This window comes from Hemitrygon akajei, chromosome 2, assembly GCF_048418815.1.
Source record: "Hemitrygon akajei chromosome 2, sHemAka1.3, whole genome shotgun sequence".
Lineage (NCBI taxonomy): Eukaryota > Metazoa > Chordata > Chondrichthyes > Myliobatiformes > Dasyatidae > Hemitrygon > Hemitrygon akajei.
Genome location: NC_133125.1, coordinates 64,762,745 through 64,781,308, shown reverse-complemented (window position 1 = coordinate 64,781,308; position 18,564 = coordinate 64,762,745). Strand labels below are relative to the sequence as shown.

The window sequence follows — 18,564 nt, the reverse complement described above, 5'->3', positions numbered from 1 at the left end:
TTAAAATCCCCAACACCTCGTTCTAATTTATTGCAATTATTAGTTACACTTTATTGATGTAATTTTGTTTGTTGACAAAAATACATTGTTTGATGACAAATATACAAGATACCAAGAGTTTTACCTTTGTGCTTGAATTCATGCTTTTTAAAGTTGTGTAATTTGATCAGAATCTGAAGATAAAACAGGCAGTGAATTTTATGATCACGACTTTCCTCATCTCGAGGTAATGATTTAAGTGATTCCAGAATAAAAGATGAGAAGCTGAAAATAAAGAAAACAGCTTTAAAATCTATTCCTCAAATATGCAATTAAGGTTAAAAGTATCAAAGCTGCCCCATTACACATCAACTATCACTATTGGCTGGTTTAACTTAACAGAACTTTTATAAACTTACTTGCCAGTTTGTGCCAACTGATGAATTTCCTCTGCGGTGTTAACCTTCAGTGCTTCGCAGTATGGCTTGATTGCTTGATACTCAGTAGGTGAAATTACTTAACATAAATTAAGGAATCACCCAAGAAAACTGAAAACTTCATGAAATTTACAGCAACTAAAATCACATGATCTATGTCCACCCCTTCAACACCAATCAATCCAACTGGATACAGATTACAGTAAAATTCTAATAATACCCCACTATCAGATTGTTCAGAAATCTCAGTTCATTTCTAGTTCACTGGCAGCCAACTCTCACCCTCCATTTAGACATACCAGGGCCTCATTTGCTGTGCTCCCTTTAATCTGACAGGGACCTGTTTCCACTTGCTCCCGTTAACCTGACTACAGACCTGTTTCCCATGCTCATTTTAAACTGATGAGGGTTCAATTCTTAGTTTAACGCAACCAAATGTTATGGTTTTCACTTTGGAAGATTTAATGTGAAGTATCAGTACACTGTTAATGGCAAGACCCACTACAGAGGGTCTTGGGGTCCAAGTTCATAAAGCTCCCTGAAAGTGGCTGCACAGGTTGATAGGGTGGTAAAGGCGGCATTTAGCATAACTGCCTTTATTAATATTGAGTTCAAGAGTCAGGAAATTATGTTACAGCCTTATAAAACTCTCAGTAGGCTGCACTTGGAGTGCATTCAAATTTTGTCATCCCATAATAGGAAGGACATGGAGGCTTTGGAGCAAGTGCAGAAGAGATTTACCAGTACGCTCCATGGATTAGAGTTCATGTGGTATAAGGAGAGGTTAAACAAACCTGGGTTGCTTTCTCTGCAGCAGCAGGGGCTTGGGGAGATCTGATTGAGATTTATAAGGTTATGAGAGATAGCGATACAGCAGGCAGCCAGTATCTTTTTCTCAGGGTTGAAATAATTAATACTAGACGGCATGCGTATAAGGTGAGAGGGTGTAAGATCAATGAGGCAGGGGTAAATTCTTTCTTTCTCCCTCACAAAGACTGGTGGGTGCCTGAAATACTCTGCCAAAAGTGGTTGTTGGGATAAATACGGCAGAGGCGTTCAAGGGGTTCTTAGCCAGAAATGTGAATATACAGAGAATGGAGGGATACAGACATTGTGTAGGAAGGAGGGATTAGTTTAGTTAGGTACTTAATTTAGTAGTTTAATTATTTTGACATGTGGGCTATAGGGCCTATTCCTGTGATCTAAAGCTCTGTGTTCTATAAATGTGTTTCTAACCATTCTATCATTCCTAAAGTAAGGCATGTATGGCATTTTTAGTGGATGTAACAAAAATTTTGTACTCCTGCTCTTATGTCCTAACACTGAATCATTGTTTATATTCCTCTGGTATAAGAAACATTCTCATTACTCTCTTAATCGGAAAAAAATCTAAACGAAGGCTGAGCACAATTATATATTTTCTACCCATAGTCCATTACAGCTTAGTTCTTTTTGCTAATCGTTATGTACATGACTCCTGCTTGAATTTAAATCCTCATCTGCCTTAAAGAATTAATTTACAATTTCCAAAGTGTAGTGTATGGCTTTTTCTGTGTATTTCCTATAACTCAGAACAGAGCACAGGTGCCACAATGGATAGAAAATTGGCCATAAAACTAAAGAATGCAGTTACTCAATTGGCAAGAAGTGTATCACTGTAGCTCACTAATTACACAAAAGGGTCAGTTTTGAGAAGCTTGTGAAGTGTAACATTAGCAGGTGGCACTATGTTTTGGCAAGTCAATGACCACTGCACTGGCAAATACACACAGGGATAACTTGAAAGGAATTCTTTAGAAAACATCCCTCAATGAACTGGTAAAGAGGCAGTTATGAAAGTACAGATGACCCACCATAAGTAGAAATGCAAATTAATAAAATAATTAAAACAGCAAAGCAGCTGTGTCCTTCTCTGAAAAGATAGAATTGGAAACAAGAGAATTTAAAATATAATTGACCACATTTGAAACACTGAATATCTCTGGTCTCTGAGTAATCACATTATATGATTGTATACTTGTATACAAAATTGCATACTTTATCAATAAATGAGAAAGACAAGATGCACATCTTTAGGGAAATACAATCCACTACATTGTACATGTTTAATTTTCAAAAAGGATACTGTCCTCAAACCTGTAAACATCCTCGGGCTTGTCTGCATCGGCATGGCAAGGTGGAAGAAACGCGGATGTGTCCTGCGACTCAAACTGAGATGATTCATTGGCCAAAGCTTTCAGAAAACAGAAGGCCAGAAATATAGTACAATCAAATCAGTGCTCCACCACATTCAATAAACTCTATTGAATAGTGACTATTTTCTCACAGGTATTCATTTAGAGTAGGATTGAACAAAAATCTGTAACTATTTCTACAGCATTTAAAAAAAAATTGTGGTGAAATAGCCTGAAACTTAACTCTAAAAGGTGGATGGCAATTATCTTAGTAGACACGAGAAGGCCACAGATAGCAATTAAGGTCATTACAAACAAACCATATACAGGGGATTCCAGTTAATTGGGCCACCAGTTAATCGAGACAACCAATTATTTGAGACAACTCTTTAAAGAACAGAACCAAATAGAAAAAATAGCTGGATTCCCTTTGTTTATTTGGGAGACTATGCCGCTTAATTGGGGCAAGAGATTATTGCTGAACATTTTCTAACTAGTGTCAGTTGCATGCATGATGGGTGGCTGTTAGACACTACACCGTGCTAGAGCAAACCACCTTAAATAGCGTCATTTAAGTGTTCGTGCTCAAAAAGCAGTTACCGTAGATGCCGGATTATAAGGCGCTACTTTTTTCCCACGCTTTGAACAGCTTTGAACACTGCGGCCTTTACTACGATGCGGCTAATGCATGGTTTTTTTTCATGCCGCCAAAAACATTTTGCCTCGTAACAGTAGACCAATAAAATTGATGAGTAGTTCACAGAGGTCCAATGAAATTGTACGATAAATCAAGCGCACTTTCACAATTAAATTATTGTAAATCAGTCATTTGTACTCACCCTCATCAACATGGAAAACACTCGAAGAAAAGCATTGTGCTGCCTTTATGGCAGTTATTTAGTTTATAATATTTTCGCTTAGTAATTCATTTGTTAGTATTTTCTAGTTAAAGTTAGAAGTGTTTTAAGTATATTTGTTTTCTGTACTACATCCCGGGATGCTATGACGTCACATCCGGTTTCGCCGCGTCTTGTGGGAAAATACCGGTTTGCGATAAATGGAAAGGAGGGGGCGAGCGCATTAGACCCGCGCGAGAACGCTGCTTTTAAGTTAAAGGCGATCAATAACTTTTCCTGGTAGGCTGCAGTATATATTTTTTTACCAGTCGTTAGGAGATATTGGAATGTTGTTCGTGCACTGTTCAGTAAAAAAGTATACGCAACGTAATTTGTGTGTTACTGATACATATGTATATTTAAAAGTAGCCGTGTTACAGGCACGGTTCGAAAAAAAGCATTTGCAATATGTATTTGTTTATGTTACCATACGGATTTAATTAAAAGTTAAAAAATCCTCACGTGTAATATCTTTCTGTGTAAATATCTCATATTACAACGTTGGACACCTGCAGCTTAAAATCCGGTGCGGCTTGTACAAGTACAAAATTGATTTTCTTTCTAAAATTAGAGCCTGCGGCTTTTAATCAGGTGCGCTCTGTAGTACGGAATCTACGGTATTTTTTTCCAAGATTACTGGCAATTCAGAACTGCTTTGCTCATTGCATTTCCAGTCATTCAGGCTTGGAGATGCCAGAAGTGGTTGGAATTAATAATGAGTGAAGATATCACTTCTACAAACAAATTAGAAACTACAAGGAATTTGAACATATTGCCAATCATAAATGCAATCATTGAAAGCACTATTTCAAGGCAGTAGATAACCATATAGCCATATAACAATTACAACACGGAAACAGGCCACTCGGCCCTTCTAGTCCGTGCCGAACGCTTACTCTCACCTAGTCCCACTGGCCCGCACTCAGCCCATAACCCTCCATTCCTTTCCTGTCCATATACCTATCCAATTTTGCTTTAAGTGACAATACCGAACCTGCCTCTACCACTTCTACTGAAAGCTCATTCCACACAGCTACCACTCTCTGAGTAAACAAATTCCCCCTCGTGTTACCCTTAAACTTTTGCCCCCTAACTCTCAACTCATGTACTCTTGTTTGAATCTCCCCTACTCTCAATGGAAAAAGCCTATCCACGTCAACTCTATCTATCCCCCTCATAATTTTAAATACTTCTATCAAGTCCTCCCTCAACCTTCTATGCTCCAAAGAATAAAGATCTAACTTGTTCAACCTTTCTCTGTAACTTAGGTGCTGAAACCCAGGTAACATTCTAGTAAATCTTCTCTGTACTCTCTCTATTTTGTTGACATCTTTCCTATAATTCGGTGACCAGAACAGTACACAATACTCCAAATTCGGCCTCACCAATGCCTTGTACAATTGTAACATTACATCCCAACTCCTATACTCTATGCTCTGATTTATAAAGGCCAGCATACCAAAAGCTTTCTTCACCACCCTATCCACATGAGATTCCATCTTCAGGGAACTATGCACCATTATTCCTAGATCACTCTGTTCTACTGCATTCTTCAATGCCCTACCATTTACCATGTATGTCCTATTTGGATTAGTCCTACCAAAATGTAGCACCTCACACTTATCAGCATTAAACTCCATCTGCCATTGTTCAGCCCACTCTTCTAACTGGCCTAAATCTCTCTGCAAGCTTGGTCACACTGTCAATCAAAAGAACACATCAGCATATGCTGAATAAATTCCTCCACTGGTATCTATCAGGAACTAATACACAGTTTTATAGTACTGTAGTAGTTTTGGTAGTGTTCTAATTTATTCTGTATTCATTTAAATATATAATTTGTTACCCAGTTAAATGATAGTTTGTCTTTTTAATACCTTTTTAACAATTCCCATCAAACTTTGCTAAATGGGACAGCCGTTTAATTGGGCTAAAATATTCATGTCCTGGTGTCCCCAATTAACTGGAATCCACTGTATAGTAGACCAGGCTGAATACCACTCTGATGAAAATTAGTGAAGTTCACAACTTGGCACAATGGTTCTGTTACTCATGGTCCCGACAGTTTGGACAGGTAGATGGATGAGAGGGGTATGGGGGGCTATGGGACTAGGCAGAAAATCGGACTAGATGGGCCAAAGAACATGTTTCTGTGCTGCAGTTCTCTATGACTCTTATGAGTACGACAAATACCCTTTACTTTCAAGTCTCTGCCAATGCATTCATGAGCGAGTTATACAGAACTTGGTCAGGATTAATTTTAGGGCACCGAAGCTGAAGGATCTTGAAGATAAATAAGGAAATGACAAAGATTCACTATTCACCAATTCAAATGGATTATACCTGGCCGCATGGATTAGGCTAATAAATGTGATTCCCTTGGGTTTAAAAAGCTGAAAAGTGATCTCATCAAGAGTTTTCTGATAAATAATTCAGTCTGATAGATACAAGGAAATTACTTCCTCTAATGAAGGAATTGAAACGAAGTATATTTTTAAAATTAGAGGTATGACACTTAAAAGTAAAATTTGAGGCAGTATTTCCAAGCAAGGATAATCAAATAGGCAAAATAGAAAGGGTTGTATTAATTAACTAAAATGGATGCTGAAATTGCCTTACCAATTTCCTAAGCAAATCTATTGAGAGGCTCATCTTTGGTAAACAAGTACAAAATGTGCAAAAGGAATTAAACTAAATTGCTTATTTTTCACTTAAATTGCACATCTTAAGTTTTTTTTGACGGTGATCTGTGCACTCCATAAGGACAAATTTCCATTAACTGAACTGCCATAATGCAGAATACAGTCGGCCCTCCTTATCCGCAAATTCCGCATGCGCGAATTCAACCAACTGCGAATCACGAAAACCCGGAAGTGCTCTTCCAGCACTTGTTGTTCGAGCATGTACAGACTTTTTTTTCTTGTCATTATTCCCTAAACAATGCAATATAACAACTATTGTACATAGCATTTACATTGTATTAGGTATTATAAGTAATCTAGAGATGATTTAAAGTATACGGGAGGATACTTTATCGTGGATCGGGATTTTAAAAAATCGGAAGTTCTCTTACTAAGTAAGTCCGAACAGGTACATCTGGTATTATTTAGCATCAGTTAGTCAAATGTTTGTCTTAGTATATAGTATATATTTTACCTTTCTATGCATATAAAACACTTAAGAACATATGTTTTAGCGCCGGGCTCAGGAACGGAAGTTCCTAAGTTCGATCTAGTGACAGACCGCTCCGAAGTGCGCTCTCCACCTTGCCGGGTTGATGTGGAAGATCAAAAACCACTGCGTTGCTTAGTAATAATTGTAGCTTTCATCGGTGCAGAGCCTTTCTCACTTTATCCTTTAAAATTGTTCCAATTGTTAACCGATGTAGCCTAACGCTTTTCCAATGACCGATAGCGTTTCACCTCTTTCCAAAAGCTTTATTATTTCCACTTTATTTTCAATTGTGATCGTGATTATTTTCGTGAACAGAAACACTGCGGATTCAGACCTCTACCGCTGGGTCCTAATGTCCACCGCACTGATACAGACTAAATAAAGTCTGGGGTTCCACTGGGTCCTAAGGTCTACCGCATTAAGCCAGGTTGAATAAGGGACTTGAGCATCTGCGAATTTTGGTATCCGCGAGGGGTCCCGGAACCAATCCCTCGCGGATAAGGAGGGCCGACTGTACTGCATAAAAATACATTGCTTACTGAAGATTACATGGGATTCTCACAACATCATAAAACACCACAAAACTAGACTTTACAGATTAAATGTGCTAGTTAGTTATTTACAGATTAAATACAAAACTTTAGCAGAAAGTCTCATAAATATTTTACAATGCATTCAAATGTACGCAATTTGATTAATTTTACTATGATCTTCTATTTATTTCTTCTGAAAGTTACTGTTCTCAGCACACCAGCAATCCCTGCATATTCTTTGGTCCCCTGCTGCTTTGTTTAGAGATGCAATACAAGAAAGTGGATTACAATAATGTTTCTCCCTAAAGTTCAAAACTTTTGATAAAACCCTCATCAATACAAAATGGTCTCTTCAGCTTCTCAGCCAGTGATGGAGGAATAACCTACAACTGGGACAATTAAGCTTTTCCTTGGGTGCCTCTAGCTGCAAGTTGTGTGTGTGTGTTAGCAATGGAACTTGCATCCCTGCTGGAATCATCCCCACCCCACCAACTCCCAAACTAACACAGCAGTATATATAAATAGTTACTTTCTTTTTTGAACCATTTCCTGCAGGACAGAGGAACAAAATCAGATACTACACTGAGTTGTCCAATCGATATTTTAAAACTAGCAAAACAATGATATAGGCATCAAAAGATACTGCCACTTGATACAACTTTAGTGGACATTTGTCGTATTTAAAATATAAAAAGTAAGCATGCGAAAATCACGAATTCATAATAGTTGTTCCCAGCCTCGAAAATATTATTTCCCCTTTTCTCAGCCTCAATGACAAAACTTGATTTATTATGCACATCTCTTAAAGAACAACATAATGGAATGGACTGGGGTTTGAACACTCTCATGGGAAGACCAAGAACAAATTAATATTGTACACCTCCTACACAACTTAATAGGACACAGAACTGCAGAGATCCGTAATGACAAGTGTCTTGGTCATTGCAGATTCTTTCATTCAGCATGTATATAATGGGTGTTATTAATGTTAGCAGGTACATCCTTTTTTTTTTTACTCACAACTGCTGAATCACTGCCAAATGAATATCAAAGCTTAACACTAGCCAATTATCATGGCAGTTTGTTTTATAATGCATATGTGCATGATTTATTCACATAACCTCCCAAATATAGATTAAACCTTCATTCTGCTCCCTTTGTATCTTTTTTCCAATCAATAATTTAGATTGTAGTGATGCTAATTTATTTCCATGAATACTGCATAGTCTTTACATTATTATGTAGTCACTGCCCCATAACTTAAGAAACATAGAAATCTACAGCACGTTACAGGCCCTCTGGTCCACAATGTTGTGCCGACCACATAATCTACTCTAGAAACTGCCTAGAATTTCCCTACCTCATACCCTTGATTTTGCTAAACTCTATGTATCTCAGAATTTCTTAAAAGACCCTATTGTTTCTGCCTCCACCACCACCACCAGCAGCCCATTCCATGCACTCACCACTCTGTGTGAAAAACTTACCTGACATCCCCTTTGTACCTACTTCCAAGCACCTTAAAACTGTGCCCCCTCGTGTTAGCCATTTCAACCTTGGGAAAAAGCCTCCGGCTATCTACACGATCTATGCCTCTCATCATCTTATACACCTCTATCAGGTCACCTCTCATCCTCTGTCACTCCAAGGAGAAAAGGCTGAGTTCGCTCAACCTATTCTCATAAGGCATGTTCCCCAATCCAGGCAACATCCTTGTAAATCTCCTCAGCACTCTCTCTATAGTATCCACATCCTTCCTGTAATGAGGTGACCAGAACTGAACACAGTATTCCAAGTAACACAGTATTTGACGCTTTTACCTGAAATTCCTTTTTTATCAATGATATTTTCTGCTGCTTTGGCCACAGCCTCCTGCAATGTCTCATTCCCAACCTGATTCAATCTGCGGGAGTTCAGGGCATGTTTCTGCTTGATGGTACCAAAGGCTTCAATAAGGGAGTCCACCTGGAAATCAGCAGTTAAAATACTTTTAATAGCAATAAATTGCTTACTTTCTATTTAGAGATACAGGCTAATTAAACCAAAATGTTATGACTTTAATATTTCAGTTCTCAATTGTGACCTAATGGTTGCATAACCTTCAAGCTTCCATTTACTTCCTTTTGTTTGCATTAATTGAAATATATTTTGTTAGACTTGCTTGTTCTATGAACACAGAATGCCATGTGGGATAAAATGGGACTGCAAGTCAACACAGTTTTACACAGCCTCCTGCATTAAGGTACTGGAAAATTCCTGCATGTTAAGCTGAAAAGCACTATGAGAATTAGATGCAGTGCCACCAATTGAGTAGGCCTACACTACTCATACAGTTTTCCAGACCATAAATAGACTAGAGTAGGAGTTGTGAAGCACTGGAAAATGGCTGTACCAGTTATTTCATCCATAACGCCTTTTGTTGTCACTGTGATTTAGTTGCAAAGCAAGTCTTCATTGAAGGTGACAGAAAAAAAGCTCCAAAGAGAGGTCGCATACCTGAAGCATTCACTATTTCTCTTTCCATGATACTATCCCACCTGCTGAGTTTTTAACATCAGTTTTTGTTTTTATTTATGATGAGAAAATGATGCTATGTTTAAAGGGGCAAAGGTATAAGATTTGGGGGTGGGGGTCAGGGGAGGTGGAGGAAAGAAGTAACTTCTCGAAACACGTTGAAACAGCAGATGTAATAAGTTCATGCATCCCTTCACATTCATTCCACATCTCTACCATCAGAACATCAAAATACATTGTGTTGTACTTCTGAAAATATTAATATTCATTAAGAGATTTTAACTTGCAATCAGGTTACTATTAAGTGTGTGTATTTAAAGTCAAAATTGAGTTTATTTTCATATGCACAAGTACATATACGCGCAGGTGCAATGAGAAACTTGCAGCAGCTTAACAGACATATAGCATACAAGCAGCATTCACAAAGAAAAAACAAATTATACACAATTTTTACAAGAACACGATTAGAAAAAAATAAACCCATTTTAGTGCAGATTGATTAAAGAAGTCACATTGTTGCCAAACTGCAGTGATGAGTTGGTTCAAAATCCAAATGGTTGAACAGAAATCATTGTTTTTCAACCTGGTGGTGTGGGACTTCAAGCTTCTATACCTCCTACCTGATGATAGCTGCAAAAATATGTCTAGGCCCAGAATGTGGGGATAAATATTGCCTTCTTCCAGTGATTAGGAGGGATGTGCCTGTTATGTGCTGGGAGACCCACTACTCTCAGCAGCTAATTATATTGCAGACCATGATGCAACTAGTTCGGATATCTTTATGTGTTTGTTAGTGTTCAATGGCAAGCTGAACCTCCTTAAGCTCATAAGAAAGATGCTGGTAAGCTTTCTACGTGCTGGGCTCATGAGAGCTCATCTGATACATTACTGTCAAGGGATTTAAAGCTGCTGACTCTTTCTATCACCTGTTTCCTACTGTAGATGGCATGGTAGCATAGCAGTTAGCATAGCCATAAGAAATAGGAGCAGATTTAGGCCACTCAGCCCACTTAGTCAGCTCCGGCATTCCATCGTGGCTGATTTGTTTACCCTCTCAACTCCATTCCCCAACCTATCTCTGTAACCTTGGACAACCCCATTTATCAAGAACACTATCATACCCTCAGTTCTAACCAACAAGATTCAAAATCTGAGCCTCTGTACTTCCCTCTGCAACTGCATCCTGGACCACAGTCTGTGCAGATTGGAAATAACATCTCTTCCTCGCTGACAAACAACACTGGCACACCTCAATGACGCGTGCTTAGCCCACTGCTCTACTCACTGTACACCATGACTGTGTGGCTAGACACAGTTCAAACACCATCTATAGATTTGCCAATGTCACAACTATGGTTGGCAGAGTTTCAGATGGTGATGAGGTGGCGTACAGGAGCAAGATAGATTAGCTGGGTGAGTGGTGTCACAATGGCACTCAGAGGAACAGAATGGAGGGCTCAACCACCAATCACTCTGATGGAATTACACTATAAATACCCCACTAGTTACTGGTACATTGAGGAACAGATATGTAGGCACATTAGGAAAAACTGTAACATAATGGACTTGTTGTCACGCATGACTTCAACTTCCCTAATATGGACTGGAACCTCTTTGTGCAAAAGGTTTAGATGGGGCAGAAATTATTAGGTCTTATCTCTTGCTCTTCACATACTTGCAGAACGCCTTGGGGTTTTCCTTAATTCTGTCCGCAAGGAATTCTCATGGCCCCTTCTGGCTCTCTAATTTCTTTCTTGAGCTCCTTCTTGCTAGCCTTATAATCTTCTAGCTCTCTATCGTTATCTAGCTTTTGAAACTTTCGTAAGCTCTTCTTCTTAATTAGATTTAAAACAGCCTTTGTACACCACAGTTCCTGTACCCTACCATCCTTTCCCTGTCTGATGAATGTACCTATGCAGAACTCCACACAAATATCTACTGAACATTTGCCACATTTCTTCCGTATATTTCTTTGAGAACATCTGTTCCCAATTTATGTTTTCAAGTTCCTGCCTGATAGCTTCATATTTCCCCTTATTCCAATTAAACACTCTCCTAATTTGTCTGTTCCTATCCCTCTCCATTGCTGTGGTAAAGGAGATATCCAAAATGCTTTCCCAGTGAGAGATATGACACCTGACCAGGTTCATTTCCCAATACTAGATCAAGTATAGGCTCTCCTCTTGGAGGCTTATCTACATATTGTGTCAGGAAACCTTCCTGACACACCTAACAAACTCTATCCCATCTAAACCCCTTGCTCTAGGGAAATGCCAATTAATATTTAGGAAATTAAAATCTCCTACACGACTACCCTGTTATTATTACGCCTTTCCAGAATCTGTTTCCCTATCTGCTCCTCAATGTCCCTGTTACTATTGGGTGGTCTATAAAGAACAACCAGTAGCGTTATTGACCCCTTCCTGTGCCTAACTTCCACCCACAGAGACTGCATAGACAATCTCTCCATGACTTCCTCCTTTTCTGATCAACAATGCCACGCCCCCACCTCTTTTGCCTCCCTCCCTTTCCTTTCTGAAACATCTAAAGCCTGGTACTGTAAGTAGCCATTCCTGACCCTGAGCCATCCAAGGTAATGGCCACAACATCATAGCTCCAAATACTGATCCTCGCTTTAAGCTCACCCGCTTTGTTCATAATACTCCTCACATTAAAATAGACACATCTCAAACCATCGGTCTGAGCACGTCCTTTTTCTGTCACTTGCCTATCCTCCCTCTCGCACTGTCTCCAAGCTTTCTCTACTTGTGAGCCAACCGCCTCTTCCTCCGCCTCTTTGTTTCGGTTCTCACCCCCCAGCAATTCTAGTTAAAATTTTCCCCAATAGCCTTAGCAAACCTCCACGCCAGGAAATTGGTCCAGAAATCTGAATCCCTGTCCCAATCACTCAGTCATGCATTTATCCTCCACCACATTCGATTCCTATACTTACTGCCACGTGGCACAAGCAGTAATCCCCAGATTATTACCTTTGAGGTCCTGCTTCTCAACTTCCTTCCTAACTCCCTGTAGTCTGTTTTCAGGACCTCCTCCCTTTTCCTACCTATGTCGTTGGTACCAATATGTACCATGACCTCTGGCTGTTCTCCCTCCCAGTTCAAGATATCCCAGCCCCTGGCACCTGGAAGGCAAACTAGCATCCATGTCTCTTACCTGCGTCCACAGAATCGCCTGTCTGAACCCCTATCGAGTCCCCTATCACTGCTGCCATCCTCTTCCTTTCCCTACCCTTCTGAGTCACAGGGCCAGACTCTGTGCCAGAGGCGCGGCCACTGTTGCTCCCCCCAGGTAGGCTGTCTCCCCCCCCCCACCCCCCAACAGTACTCAAACAGGAGTACTTATTGTTTTGGGGTACAGCCATTGGGGTACTCTCCAGCACCTGCTTCATGCCCTTCCCTCTCCTGTTACCCACTTGTCTGTCTCCCCAGGCCCCAGTGTGACTACTTGCCTGTAACTCCTCTCTATCACCTCCTCACTCTCCCTGACCAGACGAAGGTCATCGAGCTGCATCTCCAGTTCCCTAATGCAGTCCCTGAGGAGCTGCAGCTTGATGCACCTGGCGCAGATGGGGCCATTCAGGAGGCTGGGAGTCTCCCGGACATCCCACATCTGACACCGAACCCAGAACACCGGCCTCACACACATACTTCCTGTCTGTATTCTACCTTGCCTCCACCCATTATCGACTAAGCCCTGTAGAGCCAAAGCCTTCCTACACTGACCCCCTCTACTCAGTTGCCCGCTCTATGAAGCTGTCTCTCGCTGTTCTCACTGGCTTACACAGTTGTGCCTCGATCAAACCACAGAAGGACAAGACAGATTAGAAGAATGGGCAAAAAAGTGTCAGGCGGAATATAGTGTTGGATAGAGTATGGTCATGCACTTGGTAGAAGGAATAAAGATGTGAACTGTTTTCCAAACAGGATGCTAATTCAGAAATCAGAAGTGCAAAGGGACTTGGGAGCCCTAGTGCAGGATTCCCTAAAAGTTAACTCGTAGGGCGAGTCAGTGATAGGGAAGGCAAATGCAATGTTAGTTTCAAGAGAATTAAAATATAAAAGCAAGGATGTTATGCTGAGGCTTTATAATGCATTGGTCAGACAGCGTTTGGGATATCGTGAGCAATTTTGGGCCCCATATCTGAGAAAGAAGTAGCTGGCATTGGAAAGCATCCAGAGGAGGGTCATGAGAATGACCTTAGGAATGAACCAGTTAACGTTTGAGGAGTTTTTGAAAGCTCTGGGCCTGTACTTATTGGAATTTAGGATGTTGGGGGATGTCATTGAATATTGGAAGGCTTAGATAGAGTGGACGGGGGGAGGATGTTTTGAATAGTAGGGGACAGTAGGACCAGAGGGCACTGCCTCAGAATACAGGGACATTCCTTTAGAATAGGAATGCGAAAGGATATCTTTAGCCAGGGGGTGAATATGTGGAATTCATTGCCATTGATAGCTGTGGAGGCCAAGTCATTGGGTATACTTAAAGTGGAGTTTGATAGTCCAGAATGTCAGAACTTCAAAATCAGGCTTAATATCACTGCATATGTTGTGAAATTTGCTGTTTTATAGCAGTACACTGCAATATATAGTAGTAAAAACTATAAATCACAGTAAGAAGCATATAAAAAATAAATTTAATAGTGCAAAAAGAGAGGGGAAAAATACTGAGGCCGCAAGAGATAGCAGTACTTTGCTTCAGTATTCACTACGGAAAAGGATCTTGGCGATTGTAGGGATGACTTATAGCGGACTGAAAAGCTTGAGTGTGTAGATATTAAGAAAGAGGATGTGCTGGACCTTTTGGAAAGCATCAAGTTGGATAAGTCACCAGGACCGGATGAGATGCACCCCAGGCTACTGTGGGAAGCAAGGGAGAAAACTGCTGCACCTCTGGCGATGATCTTTGCATCATCAATGGGGATGAGAGAGGTTCCAGAGGATTGGAGGGTTGCAGATGTTGTTCCCTTATTGAAGAAAGGGAGTAGCAATAGCCCAGGAAATTATACACTTTGAGTCTCACTTCAGTGGTTGGTAAGTTGATGGAAAAGATCCTGAGAGGCAGGATTTATGAACATTTGGAGAGGAATAATATGATCAGGAATAGTCAGCATGGCTTTGTCAAAGGCAGGTCGTACCTTACAAGCCTGATTGAATTTTTTGAGGATGTGACTAAACACATTGATGAAGGTAGAGCAGTAGATGTAGTGTATATGGAGCAAGGCATTTGATAAGGTTCCCCATGCAAGGCTTATTGAGAAAGTAAGGAGGCATGGGATCCAAGGGGACATTGCTTTGTGGATCCAGAAATGACTTGCCCACAGAAGGCAAAGAGTGGTTGTAGACAGGTCATATTCTGCACGGAGGTCAGTCACCAGTGGCGTGCCTCAGGGATATGTTCTGGGACCCCTACTCTTCGTGATTTTTATAAATGACCTGGATGAAGAAGAGGAGGGATGGGTTAGTAAATTTGCTGATGACACAAAGGTTGGGGTGTTGTGGATAGTGTGGTGGGCTGTCAGAGGTTACAGTGGGACATTGACAGGATGCAAAACTGGGCTGAGAAATGGAAGATGGAGTTCAACCCAGATAAGTGTGAGGTGGTTCATTTTGGTAGGTCAAATATGATGACAGAATATAGTATTAATGGTAAGACTCTTGGCGGTGTGGAGGATCAGAGGGATCTTGGGGTCCAAGTCCATAGGACACTTAAAGCTACTGCGCAGGTTGACTCTGTGGTTAAGAAGACATATGGTGCATTGGCCTTCATCAATCGTGGGATTGAGTTTAAGAGCTGAGAGGTAATGTTGCAGCTATATAGAACCCTGGTCAGACCTCACTTGGAGTACTGAGCTCAGTTCTGGTCACCTCACTACAAGAAGGATGTGGAAACTATAGAAAGGGTGCAGAGGAGATTTACAAGGATGTTGCCTGGATTGAGGGGCACGCCTTATGAGAATAGATTGAGTGAACTCGGCCTTTTCTCCTTGAAGCGACGAAGGATGAGAGGTGACCTGATAGAGGTATATAAGAAGATGAGAGCCATTGATTGTGTGGATAGTCAGAGGCTTTTTCCCAGGGCTGAAATGGCTAGCACGAGAGGGCACAGTTTTAAGGTGCTTGGAAGTGGGTACAGAGGAGATGCCAGGGGTAAGTTTTTTTTTTTACGCAGAGAGTGGTGAGTGTGTGGAATGGGCTGCCGTCGATGGTAGTGGAGGCAGATACGATAGGGTCTTTTAAGGGACTCCTGGATAGGTGCATGGAACTTACCTAGGTAACCGTAGGTAATTTCTAAGGTTAAGACATGATTCTACGTTACCAGGAAGTCCTCAGTCTTTTTCACTGTTTTCCCATGAGGAGAGTTTGAGGTCGTGATGCTTTACAATAGATCTATGCAATATGTCATACAGCAAACAGTTCAAGAGAGCTTTATCTCTGATCTGTGCCAAACTAGTCAGTTCAGCAAGGGACCAGTGAGAATATTTACACTACCTTCACCAACAGTGGGAAGTTAAGAATCACTAGACTGCTGTTCAGTAGTGCCTTTGTGTGGACATGATTCTACGTTACCAGGAAGTCCTCAGTAGGTTAGCAGAACAGCCTCTTAGAAAAAGGTTGCAGATGGTTGTTCTTCCTTATAATGCAGCAGGCTGACAACATACCCACATGCGCTCACTACTGACAACCCTGACATCAACAAATTAGGGGCAAACCAGCAAAATAACCGCAGTGAGTACCCAGTATTGGGGGAAGGAATACTATTCCTCAATAACCAGGCAAAACCAAAGTACTCTCAATTGTATGGCATGGGAGAAAGAGTTAAATGCTACAATAAAATATTTACCTTCTCACGATAAGAGAGTTGCTTCTCATTGGTATCTTCTTCTGTCACAGGTTCACCTGAAGAGAAAATATGAGCTTTGATATATCACTCTGATTCACGAGACATGTTGTCAGGTTAAGCTGCAGTTCTAACAGGACACACCAACACAAATGTTGTCACAGATGATCACACTCCGGGTTTTTGTCCAAATAAAATACCTTTGCATGCAATCAACGATAAAATCAAACATAAAAAGATTTGATTACATGTTCACCTATTGTGATTATGATCAATCTAAAAATTCTTGCATGGACACTTACTCGCCTGTTCTACATCTTTCACTAAGTTTTATTTACTCCTGATCTTTCAACAACTCAAATTTAAAAACTTTATCTGTAAGTTTAAATAGCCCCTATACATTGTCCTTTTCTATCTTTGTAACCTCCTACAACCATAACTATGCCTGCAATACCTTACTTCACTCATAATGTATTTGCCATACATTTGGCAATCAATCATCTTACCTCCTATGTCACCACCGATCTTTAATATACTTAGCAAAACAGCATCTAAAGTTTGGGTAGAAAATTCCAATGTTTCTCAGCCCTGCCTCTAACCTGAATGGCTCACATCGTTAATTTGAGACTGTTGCCTTAGTCATGCAAGCATGGGAAAGCATCTATCCTGTCAAACCCTGGAACAATTTGCACATTTTAATATTACCTTCCAAACTGTGTGATATTTGGTCCAGCTAACTTAATGTCTTCTCCCACCATCTCAAGAATCAACTGGTAAAGCCTGACTGTATTACCTCTTCCATAAGTTTACCCTTTCTTAGTTTGGGAGACCAAATCAATACACAATATTCCAGATGCAGTCACACCAAGGCCAATAACTGTAGCAAGACATCTCTGAGGTACTGAAATCTTCTTGCAATGAAAGTAAAAATATAATTCACCTTCCTAATTGGTTGCTGTATCAGCATGTTAACTTTCAACAATTGTTGTGAAAGGGCACCCAAATTCCTCTGAGGACATCTTTCAGTCTCTAACCTTGGGGAAAAAAACTACCCTCGTTTTATTTTTTTTCGCTACCAAAATGCATTACTTCATACATTTCTGTATGAGAACCTGACTGACATCTGAGCTCTTATTTAAATGGCTTCAGTTCAGTTTTGGATAAACCCATAGCTATCATATCTGTGCTTCTCCTTTAACATATCTTTGCAGTCAGCTGATCACTTGCTTGTTCCATCCACCTCATTCGTCAGATTTCTTGCTCATCACACTCTCTGAGCTAAATTCAACAAGGTCCTTCACTTCCCGTGCACTCTATCACCACACCAATGATCACAAATAGATTTCTCGGAATGTTTCTTCAGGCAATCACAATCCTCGATGCTCACATCTTTTTATTTTAAGCTTTGATAGAATGCTCCTGTTTCTAGGGGGAGAAATCTCTCACATCCTGTTGCAGTCCTCTTGTATGATTCCCAGCTTTCACTCACTCCACTGTCAGATCTGGCAGAACAAGAACAACAGATGGACTTCTATTCCATTGCCCAAACCACTGTCTAATACAGGATCATTGTGGAACTGACGGGAATTCCTCATTGGGATCACTATTAGCATCTGAACATAACAAAAACATTTCTAGGCTTCTTACACTTCCACACTGTTCTTTGGGGCCTTCTTCAACAATCATCTCTTCCACTAGGCTTAGTCACATTGTCTTATTTAGTACCCAATTTTAGCCAAAAATTCTTACATAGAAACATAGAAAATAGGTGCAGGAGTAGGCCATTCGGCCCTTCGAGCCTGCACCGCCATTCAGTATGATCATGGCTGATCATCCAACTCAGAACCCTGTACCTGCTTTCTCTCCATACCACCTGATCCCTTTAGCCACAAGGGCCATATCTAACTTAAACTTTGTACTCTAACTTTGTACATGAAGTACAAAAGCAAAATACTACAAATATTGGAAATGTAAAATAGAAACATCAAAAATGTTT

The 18,564-nt window shown here is 40.4% G+C and overlaps 1 protein-coding gene across 1 annotated transcript in view; it reads right to left on the bottom strand.

Moving 5' to 3' along the window:
- polr1e (RNA polymerase I subunit E) overlaps positions 1-18,564 on the bottom strand; it is a 50,579-nt gene that overhangs the window by 18,679 nt on the left and 13,336 nt on the right. Inside the window, exons 5-9 of the mRNA XM_073024056.1 lie at positions 16,572-16,627; positions 9,014-9,158; positions 2,542-2,649; positions 399-495; positions 125-264 (exon numbers count right to left, since the gene is read on the bottom strand). Of these exons, the coding sequence (XP_072880157.1) occupies positions 125-264; positions 399-495; positions 2,542-2,649; positions 9,014-9,158; positions 16,572-16,627 (546 nt within the window). The remainder of the gene's footprint in view (positions 1-124; positions 265-398; positions 496-2,541; positions 2,650-9,013; positions 9,159-16,571; positions 16,628-18,564) is intronic.